General features: G+C 38.4%; 2 protein-coding genes across 7 annotated transcripts in view; both read right to left on the reverse strand.

Annotated features, from left to right (window-relative positions):
* Positions 1-787, reverse strand: part of Gosr1 (golgi SNAP receptor complex member 1) — a 58,441-nt gene extending 57,654 nt beyond the window's left edge. For all 6 annotated transcript variants that reach the window (XM_048793422.1, XM_048793420.1, XM_015501040.2 and 3 more), the window contains exon 1: positions 647-787. In XM_048793422.1, the coding sequence (XP_048649379.1) occupies positions 647-677 (31 nt within the window). In that variant the 5' untranslated portion in view covers positions 678-787. The remainder of the gene's footprint in view (positions 1-646) is intronic.
* Positions 788-8,434: 7,647 nt separating this feature from the next.
* Positions 8,435-12,941, reverse strand: part of Cpd (carboxypeptidase D) — a 71,611-nt gene continuing 67,104 nt past the window's right edge. The window contains 1 exon segment of the mRNA XM_048792705.1: positions 8,435-12,559. Coding sequence (XP_048648662.1) covers positions 12,333-12,559 — 227 coding nt within the window. The 3' untranslated portion in view covers positions 8,435-12,332.

The following is a 12,941-nucleotide window of genomic DNA, read 5'->3' on the forward strand; positions in this document are numbered from 1 at the left end:
CCCCCCCCGGAAGAGGTACAACGAAGTACAACTCACAGTTTCTCCCAACCTCCTCTTTAACAAAACCAATCCTAGACTCCAGGACAGAAGGTAAAGTTACTTTCTGTCTTCAAACACCCAATCCTCGAAATCTCAGCCTGAACCTGCCACCCAGACCCAGCAGGAGATATTCAGCTCAAAAATCCCCGGATGGACCAGACTAAGTTCCTCCTTTTCTCTTTTCCCACTCAGTTTTCCAACAGTGACATCAACTCCAAAGCGCTCACAACTCCAGTCTCCCTTGGCTCTGGATTTTCTAGCTGAACACTCGTCTTCACTCAGAGTTTGAACCCAAAGCTCCGTGGTCCGAGCTTCACTACCCCTTGCCCATTGCTACCTGGCGACTCCGGCCCCTCTTTCTCTCCAACCTCGCTCTGTCCACTCTGCTCAACCCCAATCCCTGGTCTCGTTCACACCGTCGGGTCAGGCCAGCCCCCTCCCTCAGATCATTCGGTTTCCTCGGTCCCCAGGGCTCCCACTACGCAATTCCTCTTCTCAGCTCGGCCGCTCCTAAAGCCTGGCTCTTTCCTCTGCTACCTCTCCCAAGATCTAGCCACAGTCAGCCCTTCTGCCTCTAGCGGGACCCACCCGGAGGCCTCGCCCTCACCTTCCCAGTAATTGCTGGTTCCTGCCGCCATCTTTGTTGTCCAACGTCAGACGGGATAGGAGAGTAGAGGCGATGCGGGCCAGAGAGTCACCTCTGCCTCTTCTTCCGCCCTGAGCGCCAGGGCCGATGGGATACTCGAACATCCACAAACACTGCCACCTGGTGGGTCAATTTGTTATCTTACAGCTTTTGAGTCGCAAGACGAAAACTTGGGCTTTTAAGCTCCAGGAATGCTGGTCCCCTCATGCTGGGACCCGTTTGGGCGCATCAAATCTTTATCATCTCCTTGGTTTTGATTTATCCCTTCTCTCAACAGGTGCCTGCACGACTGAGAGGAGAGTCATCCTCAGACAGAACTCCCTCACCTTCCCAGCCAGCCTCTTAGGAAGCCAGAGGTTCTTCCTCATCCTACCTCCGCCGGTGCTCCATCGCCCAGTCTCTCTGTGCCTTTCTCCACTGGCCCCATTCCTCTGTGTCTGTGATAGTTGGAGTTCCAGCCTTCTTCCCTTTTTGCAGCCAGCAAATCTAGAAAGTGTATGCTGGTTCCATATGCTCTCGTTCTGACCCCTCAACCTGTTAAAATCACTGTCCAAACCCACCCTCTATAAATATATAAATTATCACAGAACACTGGAGTTGATACTTTACCAGTTCTGGTGAAGTTGTAGTCATTTTACCTCTTGTGATGTCACTCTCATTTATAATTGTCTTTAATATTTCCTCTACCTGTGCAGTGAGAACCACGTCAGTCATTTTTGCTTTAACTGTCAAACATACAGAATCCAAGAGAAAACCCTATTCTATTTCCCCATATTGTAGTCATTTTACCCCTCCTTCCCTCCGTCCCTCCCTCCTTCCCTCCTTCCTTCCTTTTCTAAGATTCCTTCTCTTCTAAGATTTCCTTTCTGTTGCAAGAACTTCCTTCAGCCATTTTTTTTTAAAGAGAAGGTCAGTGAGTATAAATTTATTCATTATTTTTAAAAATGAGAATGTTGATTTCTCTTTCATATAAAATCTGGAGTTCTTTCTTTCCGTTTTTCCCACAGCATTTGAATAAAAAATGTGCCAATTTTTCTGGCCACCACATCTGATGAGAAATTGGCTATCGTTTGAATTGATTTTGCCATCTTTTCTCTCTCCATTCTTGATTGTTCTTTTTCTTTATTTTAAAAAACTTGAGTATCGTGTCTCTGTGTAGATTTCCTGAAGTTTTTCGGTTTGGGATTGTTCATGTTCTCGAATCTTCTGCCCAACTTAGGAAAATATCAGAAATTATTTCTTCAAAAATTTTCTGCCCCATGCTTTTTCTCCTCTTTCTTCCCTGGGATTCTGATGACACAACTGCTAGATCTCTTGATAAAGTCCCACAAATCCCTGAGATTCTGCTATTTTTTTTTTCAATCTATCTTTCTGTTGTTCAGATGGAAGGTTATCTACTATTCCATCTTTAGGTCACTGACAGACAAATATGTCTTTCTCTGGCCCTTCCATTCTACTACTGAGTCCATGTGCTTAGTTTATTTCAATTATTATACTTTTCAGATCTAAATTTCCATTCAGTTCCTTATTATATCTTCTGTTTCTTTGCCAAGACTGTTTCCTTGGTGAAAGTGTGTGTGTGTATGTGTTGCTAGGGATCAAAACCAGGGCCTGGTATGTTCTATCACTGAGCTATATCCCTAGCCCTTTTAAAAAAACAAAAAATAAATTTGAGACAGGCTCTCCCTAAGTTGCTCAGACCAGTCATCCTGTTTCAGGCTCTGAAATAGCAGAGATTATTAGCAATGTGCCAACCATGCCTGTCAGTGAGACTTAAAAAAAAATTTTTTTTTTGTCCTAAGTTGTTTATAATTGTTCTCTAAAATGCTTTCCCCCCCCACCCCCAGTACTGTAGATTGAACCCAGGGCTGGTATATGCTAGGCAAGAACTCTACCATTGAGCCACATCCCCAGCCCTTTTTATTTATTTATTTATTTGAGAGGGAGAGAGAGAGAGAGAGAGAGAGAGAATTTTTTTTAATATTTATTTTTTAGTTTTCGGTGGACACAACATCTTTATTTTATTTTTATGTGGTGCTGAGAATCGAACCCAGCGTCCCGCACAAGCCAGGCGAGTGCGCTACAGCTTGAGCCACATCCCCAGCCCCCTTTTTACTTTTTAAGACACAATTTCACTAAGTTGTTCAGTCTGGCTTCCAACTTGCAATTCACCTGCCTCAGACTCCTAAGTAAAGTAGCTGGGTTGCTTGGCTAGTGCTTCAGAGTACTTTTACACTATTTTAAAATCCATGTCGGATAACTCCAACATATCTATCATCTTGATGTTGGGGTCTGTTGATTGATTGATTGTGTTTTTTCACTCAGTTGAAATTTTCTGGATTTTTGACATGAGTTTTTTTTTTTTTAATTATATCCCATATAATCCTGTATTTTATATGCTATGTTTTAGGTATTATGAGACTGGATCTTATTTAAATCTTCCATTTTAGTAGATTTCCTCCTACACTGTGCCAGTGGGAGAGGCTGGGAACTGCCTTGGTTCTTCGAGGGGGGGGGGTGCTGGAAGTTCAGGTGCTCCCTTGGCCTTCATTGACATCCCAGGTATGGAGAGAGCCTTGTTACTGCTTCCCATGTGGTCCCCACTGACATCACAGCAGGGATCCTCATTATTACTGTGCAGCAGTGAAAGTCCCAGACCCCTATTTTGCCTTCTTAGAGACCACTATGTGTGGATGTGGGGGGGCACTTCATTACTGCAAGGTGAGGATGCCTGTCTAGCCCCTCCCCCTCAGCCTTTGCTGGCCAGGGGTTGAAATGGGTCTTGGTTTGTTCTGTAGCATTTGTTGGGAGTAGCACAATTATCATCTAACAATATTCTGTCTTGCTAGGCTACTTGTTTCTTGGTCTTTCCCTGGAGAGAAAAGCTTTCCTTTGGATTTTTCTTGTCTGCACCTTTTAGCATCTTTGGATATCCAGACTCTCTAGCACATATCATAGGATACATGACGCAAAGAGAAAAGCCAGGAACTCACTTCTACCTTGTTTTTTAGATCCTGAGGTTCCTAGTTGGTCTGGTCTGCCTTTTTTCCACATTTCTGAATATATACATAATGTATAAACATTTTGCTGGATTTCATGAGAGGAATGGGGGAATAATTCTATCCCATCTTGTCTAGAACTGAAATTCTCCTTTTAAATTTTTAATAAATTTTAATTCTCTGCTAACATTTTTCATCTTCTATTTTCTTAAATTTATTCATCACTATTATTTTTATACGTGGTGCTGAGGATCGAACCTGGGCGGCACGCATAGCCAGGCGAGCGCACTACCGCTTGAGCCACATCCCCAGCCCCTATTCATCACTATTATTAAAATATCTGTTTGATAACTGAAAAACTGTACCTCTCATGGAACTATTTCTTATTTTTCCCCTTTGATCTTTCATCATTTCATCTTGTTTTTAATAAGACTAACTTTTGAGTGGATACTGTATATTATAGATAAAATTTGAGGCTCTGGATGATATCTTCCTCCAGACTCTTTCCTGCTGTTTGTTGCAGGCAGTTCAAGGAGGGGCAGATCAGCTTAATCCTGCATGAGGTAGTCTAATGCCAGGTGGGATTCCTTGTTTGTTAAAACTGATCTGTTTTGGGTTAGCCCTTTGAGTGGGGGTAGCCATTTGTTTCCTAAGGGAAAGCCTCCTTACCAGTACACCTTACATGGGATAGGTGCTGAGATGTTATTATTATTTTCCTTCAGCCAGTGATACTACCTAAAACTCCTTGGGTTCTCTGCCTCCTGCTTGACCTCTCAACCAGCACTTACAAATCAACAAATGCCTCAAGATAAACATTTTACTATCACTGCTCACTTTCCTGGGCTCTAGACTCTTGATTTCATTAAGTCATTCTTACCTTAGTTGTTCTCTATTTCTTCAGTGTTTTGTTTTTCAATCTGGCTTTTCTAATTGTTCTTGATAAGGCCTGTCTTCCTAGAGCTGGAAATAGAACTAATTTCTCATATTATGTCTAGTTTATTTGTAGATTATTTCGTTTTCTATGTACATAATCATATCATCTTCATATAATTGTTTCTTATCAGTATTCCTATCTGTTATTTTCATGACAGATCTGTCCATAGAGCAAAGTTCAGGTACTTTGGTGGGTGTTGGTTTGTTTTGGTGGTGGAGAGGGGTTGAATGGGCTCCAGTTCTGTAGTTCTTATTTCACTAGGAGGATTCTTTTGTTTCTCTCTTTCATCCCTAAGGGTGTTTTTCTTTGTTCATTTATCACAGTCACTGGAAGCTGTATTCTAAAGATTGCCCCTTTAAACCACACCTACTCCCTTTAAATGACACTCACTTTGAAGAATCTCGCCTGTCTTTTGGGCTCTGACCTGTTTGGACACACATTTTAGACAGTTAGGACCTTGGTGGACTTAGTCTGGCAGAGATTTTAGACGGATGTTAGGACATTATGCGCTTTGGCTGGCATCCATCTTGTCTTCCCTGCAGGCTGTTCCATCTGCCTTCGCCCCCCTTGCGGTGTGGTGGGGTTGTGGGGTGGCATGTGGAAGTATATGCTGAGATTTGGTGATTTCTCTCATTTTATTCAATTTGAAGTTTAAGAATTCTCACTTCAGGTTACACTGAGAGTGTGATTTCTATATTGATTTCTTGTGTTCTGCATTATTTTGTAATGAAATATTGTATTCATTTCTAGAAGTCCTGCTATCTTATTGTTCCCAGTGATATTAAATTTATCATATATTTCTTTGAAAATAATTAGTTTGTTTCATAGCATTTGATAATGTCAAAATCAGGAACCCGGATAGAAATTTTCTTCTCTGTTTTACTGGTGGTGAAAAACTCTGAGGTCTCCTTCAACTGTAAAATAGAGATACCTTCCACTGGAGATCTGAGTTTAACTCAGTCACCTAAGGGTAGTGCCACAGGGCTTCACCCCTGTGTCAATCAAGTTATGCAGAGCTGGCCAGGCTCTAAACATCTCATTTCCTATGCCAAGTCCCTTTTGTTCAGAACAAAAGGGACTTGGCATAGGAAATGGGATGTTCCATTTCAATCTATTCCCACTTTCAATTACCACACCTTCAGTTCCTGTTCAAGTTCTGTTAAATACAAACTGCATACAATCCTTCCTCATTGCCCTCCCAACACCCACACTCTCCACATAAAAACGCAGCAGCCAGCTCTGTATTCTCTTCAACTTTATAAATTTAAAACTATTCTAAAATTATTTTTTTAAAAATTCAGCAGTTCTCCAGTTCAGTAATTGCAACAATCTGCCCACACCCCACCTACTCTCTCTGCTCTGTCTTCAGGTCAATTCTTCAAGGATCCTAACATATTTTCAGACTCAAAAGCTTGTTTGGTCTTGCAAAACTCTTATTATATATCACAAAACCATGTGATATATAATAAGCAACAGTAGTTATTAATATTGGAGTCACTTCAAATATTTGAAATTTGTGATTCAGATCTTGCAATCTAAATCTTCCCCATAACCCCCTTCACTTTGGCTCAACCTCACTGACAATCATAGAATATAATCCATATTATCCTAACAATTTCTATTTACTCTGCATTCTATTTCTACATGTTTCATCTTCAGTTTCTCCACCTGCTGCTTTTATTTTCCATCACAGCTTTGCCTTTATCATTGCTTCCATTTGAATCAGTGCATTTGCTGAAGCTGAAGCTTCCATCTCAATCTATTCCCACTTTCAATTACCACATCTTCAGACCACTCTCACCCTTTTGTCTTTAGTCTTCTTCCAGGCTGGTTTCTAAACTTGAACACTTTTTTAACTCCATACAGGCCAACCTATCTCATTCTTTTTTTTTTTTTTTAATTCTAATCAGTTATACATGACAATAGAAAGCTCTTCGATTCGTTTGCACACAAATGGAGAATTTTTTTCTTCTCTGGTTGTACATGAAGTAGAGTCACACCATTTGTGCAGTCATACAAGTACCTGGGGTAATGATGTCCATCTCATTCCACCATCTTTCCTACCCCCTTGTCCTTCCCCCCCCTCCCCTTTGCCCCATCCAAAGTTCCATCACTCATCCTATGCCCCACCCTCCATTATGGATTAGCATCCACTTATTAGAAAACATTTGGCTTTTGGTTTTTTGGGATTGGCTCATTTTACTTAGCATGATGTTCTCCAACTCATCCATTACCTGCAAATGCCATAATTTTATTCTCTTTTATTGCTGAGTAATAGTCCATTGTGTATATATACCACAGTTTATTTATTCATCTATTGAAGGGCATCTAGCCAATCTATCTCATTCTTGTTCACTTTGTCTCCATTTGTTTACACAAAAATAGGAAACAAGGAACAGGATCCCATATGACCTCAGCCAAAAGTGCCAAAAATAGCATGTTTGCTTTAAACATTCTACCAGTTAACATAGGTAGAAACTGTAATTGAAAGTGAAAACTGGGCTGTCTGATTTCACTGCTTTCTAAATTGTGGGTAGTAATTAATGGTGTATTTACCTGAAGTTTGGAATAAATAGTGTAGATTTGGTTGGTATTCAAACTGCAAGTAAGAATGAGAGATGGAGGCCTATACATTGTCACTTATTTATAATTGAGTAGTGTATTAGCATTTAATTCATTTAATCCCCACTATAATCCTATCAAGGATTATTCCTTTACCAGTAGAGAAATTGAGATACAGAATGTTACAAAATTGTGCAACACAAGGTCACATTTGAGGCAAATGGCAGAGCCCAAAATCAGTCATAGGTTGGTCCAAGCTTAAACCTCTCTGCTTTACTTCCTTACAGATTTTCTTGTTAGAGGAATGAAACACAATTGAAGTAAGCTTTTCTCCACTTTTATTTCTCTAGCCTGGACTATTAGTTCCTTTTTCAGCAGAACCTATGTTTCTTATATAACTTTATTTCCCAATCTCTATTATAGTAGCACTATCAACAAATTGTTAAATAACAAGGGAATACTGAATTCATCATCACTCCTAAAAGTGCCAGGACACATTATTCTAACTAGGTTTCACCTAGAAATGTATCAAAACTTTTGTTTTTGTTTTGTGATACAAGGTAAAACCTAGAACTAGGCAACTGCTCAACCACTCAGCTACATAGATCCCCAGCTCTGGACTAAAATTTTAACAAGTTTAAACTAGGTAAACCTTTCAACTTTTTTTTTTTTTTTTTTTTTTTGTACTGGGGACTAAATACAGGGTCTTGTGAATACTAGGCAAACACTACCACAGAGCTACATTCTCAAGCCCTTTTGGAATTAAAAAAATTTTTTTTCAAGAAAGATCTCCCTAAGTTACCCAGGCAAGCCTTCAACTTATTATCTTCCTGCCTCAGCCTCCCAAATAGCTGGGATTACAGGTGTGTACCCATCTTTCCCAACTACGTTTTGATCCTTCTTTATGTCCTAAAGATAGGGCATGGAATAAAAGGGAGTGTTAAAGCATACTGTTAAAATGCTGGATTGCTACTATTTGTTGTGACATTGTAGAATAATTGAACATATCTAGTGAATTACAAAACAGAAGTGAACTGTGGCGACTATATGCCATGAATACTTCAGAACAAAGTTTTCAAGTCAATTCATAAAGACAGAAACATTATATAGGTGACACTCTGAATTCCCATCCTGGTACTATTTTTCCCCTAGGATAGGCAGAAAAATTAGATATATATAAATTTCAAATTGGAACTATAACTCTGTCTGACCTATTCCTTTTGATAAAAGATTATGAGACAAAACACAAAGACAAACATCATAAAATAACTTTTATACAGGATTAGTAATCTGTTTACATATAAAAAACAGAAAGGACCTCATTACAGTTAAGATTTCACATAAATTACACAGATTGACTTTTTAAAACTACTATTCAACTTCATTTAAAGTCCCTTTTAAAAATTTCATTTTGAAGGCACAGTGCATGAAATCAACCAGACTGTAGCACTTGAGATGAATGGGTATTGGGCATGTCATATAAACAGCTATATATATATAGTTCTAGAGCTGGGGAGCATCATTCTAAAAAAAGAGAGAGGTGAAAAGAGCATTAAAAAAATACCATTATGTTATACCTCCAGAAAATCTGCATCATGGCCAGCATAGAATGTAGCTAGTACACTCATGTTATGCCATTTATAAAAATCATAATCGTACATATTTACATAATTTGTATCCAATTGCCTCAAAATGGTAACTGACTTTCAAATTTTATAATGTAATCTATCAAATTGAAATCAACCAGGACAATATTCTGAAAGTCAAGTGGAAGCTAATGGAATTATTACCCAAAATAGGAGAATTGAGTGTTGGGAGAGATTTAGATTTCTTCATGAACTAGAAATCCAAGTTCGGTTGATATTAATCAAGGATCCTAATCATCCCCCAATCTGCTTTAATTAAAACAAATCCAAAACCCAAAGAGTTATCAGAAAGTTGATAGAAAGCTGCTGAACATTAACCATACTGGGATTTTTAGTAATAACAATAAAGACTTAGGGGAAATGCTGGGTTGCTAGTGTTAAAACAGTTCCACCAGAGAACCATAATATAGGGCACTATCATAGCATTCACAGCCAAGAAGCTTTTAATACAGCAAGGGACAAAACTTGGCACAAGTGTCTTCTGGCATCAAGAAGATAAAACTATTTAATGCTGAGAATAAATGGAAATGGAGGAGCAGGTCATGGTTACTGAGTAACCTTGTGTGAGCTCAGAAACACAATAAGCTCAGACATAAGCACTACCTTTTATTTATTTGTCAACTCATAATTAGTTTTAAGTTCAATATTCACTAATTTAGCAAATCCCATTCAATGAAAGTTACCAAAGATTGACCAATCACACTGGGTCAAAAATACAATGGTTCCTTTCTGGAAGATGACAAAGTCCCAAAGCAAATTCCCTTCAATGAGAATTGCAAGCATTTCTCAACTGGATGGGATCTCACTAGTACCCAAGTGTTTCAACAAATTTACATCAAAACCAGAGTCTGGCTCTCTGGAATTGCTTGGGCTCATCTTTTTGAACCACATAATTAGTACATTTATACAGGCAGACACTTGGAATATTACCTACTCAATCACTTTGCTTTTATTAAGGAGCTGGGAAGGAAGAAGGCTTACAGACTGATCGCCAGGACAAAACCATGCCTTGTGAGTAAAGAAAGGCACAATTCAGATTTGGGCACATTTCTTAATACTGTGATACTTACTTGCCTACATGACTCCAAGGAAATGGAAAGTTTCTAGGAAAAACACTGAAAAAATGCATTCCCCATCCCATATGGCTTCAATGTCTTCAGTTGTTAATGTGGTCTAATATTAGATTAGATCCACAAATAAAAGACAGAGCAGGGCTGAAAATACAGTCTTAGTAGTCATGGATCCTGTACATTCATGTTCATAGGTAACAGGCTGAGAAGGCCTTGTTTTCCAGCTAAATGCATTATTTAGCAAGTAATTAAAGACTGAAAACTTATGGCAGAATTTGGTTTTCCTTTCAGGAAAAAACTACTTCAAGAACTATTTGTGTGTTCATTAAAAAAAAATTATACATAGTTAAAAGGCATGGCCTTTAGTCACTGAGATATATGTTAAAGACATGTTTAATCAAGAAAGAAGTAAATGTCAAGGTGTCCTCTAGTGAAGAACACTGCTTTTAAAGCAAAGGCTGTTGTATCAACTTGGTTTAATTTCTAGTTGCAATGTCCCAAGCAGGGCCAGCCACTAGTAGGCCCTGTGTTGGTTCTCTGACTTTGCACTCTTGAAAATAAAGCTTTAAGGAAATATAAAGTGTTATTAGAAGAAATTAAGTCATGTATATTTAATATTAGCATCCCACAAACTATTGTGAATGTGGTGATATGAGAATGAGGTGGCAGAACGTAGATTTGTAATACCAGGATTAATACCAAAATGGTTTAACCTTAAGTCATTCAAACTTACCACCAACATTTATTAACAAATATTATGACCTCATTATTCATGCTAAGCAAAATCTCTGTTATAAAGCCACTTTGGATGTATTTCTCACAAAACCTGGTTGAATGACCTAGGTGAATGGAGTAAACAACTCCACATAAAAGCTTTGGAATAACTGATACATTAATGGATATGAAACACAATTTGAAAAGATGAGAGCTAGTTTTTTGATCCCCTGATTTAGTACAAGTTCAGCAGCAACTTGGCCATTAAAACATTCAAAGGTATTAAACCATTAAATCATTGGTAAGACTCATACTTACAAAAAGCATCATTTCCACTGTATAAGACAGACACAATAAAATGCAAAACTTACAGTTCTTTGCCTGACTGGCAGTGAAGATGACACTTTCACACCACAGTGTTAAACCACACGGCAGTCCATAGTTTACACTTTTTTTTTCTTTTTTTTTTAAATGGAGGGAGCCATCACTAAAAGCTTTCAAATGAACTTTTAACAAAATTGGATGGTCAGGAAAAAAAAAAAAAAGAGAGAGAGACCATCAAATGAAACATTAGGACAAAGAACCCCATCACTTGCAGAGGACTATGTGAACAAGACTGGCCGAGCTATTTTAATGATAGTATGCTATTACTGAGTGAAGGCTCAGGCTGGAGCACGAAGTGTAGATGTTTTGTGTTCAAAGATAGGTTAAGAATGTGCAAGTAGGTCTCTTCCACACTTCCAGATATTTTCAGTAGAATTCAGATCTTGTAGATGGCCGGGTCATCTGAAAACCATAGGTGTCCAACATAGAAAAAGGTTCAAATTTAGGAAATATTAAAGAATTAGGCATTCCTAGATTAAACTAGTGCTTCACAGATAAAAGCAGCAGCACCTGTGGATTTTTAGCAAGTTAAAAGATAGGCAACATGAGTTTCACCTTTTGCTAGATCTCCCTCTCAGCTCCATTCAAGTGGACATTCAGACCTTGCACAATAAAGTCAATGAGTTCCCCCTTAAAATGGGTATATTTAGAACTTTGCTAAACCTTACAAGAGAGGTAGGTAGTAAAATCTTGCTTACTGCACAGCCCACCAGTTCTGATCTAGCCTGGAAACAGGTAGAAAGACAAATGCGGAAGCCCATTTATTCATTTCCTAATGTTACATATGTTTAAAAATCATTCAATCCATTAAACCTGAATAAGAGAAACTCCAGCTATCTAATAACTAGAGAAGAGTACTCCTCAGTAGGTTGAGAAAAACCTTGAGTTTTTAAAGCTTTATGTCAGTATCTGACTGCTGTCCCTGCTTTAATGTGTCTGGATTCTTTTGGCCTTTAAAAGAAAGAAAGAAAGAAAAAAAAAAAAAAAGCTAAAGCCACTAGTAAACACCTGGTGTGCAAATACAACATCCACTAGTTGGCTTTATGCTGTTATTACATAAGCTCCAAATAGCTTGTCTTAAATTAAGAAGAAAAACAAAGTGGCTGTCCCATCTCTGCTGCATAAATAGAAATCAGATTTTTTAAAAAGGTTAAGAGTACTTTAATGAAGGGAAGTTCAACACTGCCAGAGAAATTCACAGAGAATACAGATTTAGCAGGTTAACTTCCCAAAGCTCTTTGAAGAAGCAAGACAGTCTCTCCTCTTAATGCAGTGTCTCCCAAGAGGAACTGTAATTTTGCTTGGTACTTATGCTGGGAGATATGCAAAGTGTATTTTTCAATGTTTGCTAGAATATAATGTTTCCTCTTCAGTGTCCGTTTCATCCTGGAACTCATGGCTTAGGAGCGACTTCTTGGAGCCAGTGGACATCATGCGAATCTCATCTTCATACTCGTCATGATGCTGCCTGAGCCGATGAAAGCCATCCTTGTGTCTGTTGGACTTGATTGAGCAGATGCACCAAATAATGCAGGCTGTTAGGATCAATGCTGACATGGTGGCTCCTGCCAAACAAAAACCATTATGTGGGGACGTACACATGAATAAACAGCTACTTATTATGGCACTTTAAAATATGTTCCTTGTTTATTTTTATTTCATGTATGTAAGAACCACCTTTTATTATGGTAGAAGCAGTACATGTACAGTATGCAAAATTAGAAAATACAGATGAGTGAAAATAATAAAAACCAGTATGAAAAACATCCACATCTTTACGTTTCTTACCCAGAGGTCATCTTCAATTACCTTAGTGCATATTTTTCCTGATCTTCATTTATGCATGTGTATGTACACACATTATTTTTATGACAATGAACTTATACTGTTGTTAAGCAACCTGCTTTTAAAAAAATATATATATATATATATATATATATATATATA

The sequence above is a fragment of the Marmota marmota genome, unplaced genomic scaffold (genome assembly GCF_001458135.2).
Source record: "Marmota marmota marmota unplaced genomic scaffold, marMar, whole genome shotgun sequence".
Classification (NCBI taxonomy): domain Eukaryota; kingdom Metazoa; phylum Chordata; class Mammalia; order Rodentia; family Sciuridae; genus Marmota; species Marmota marmota.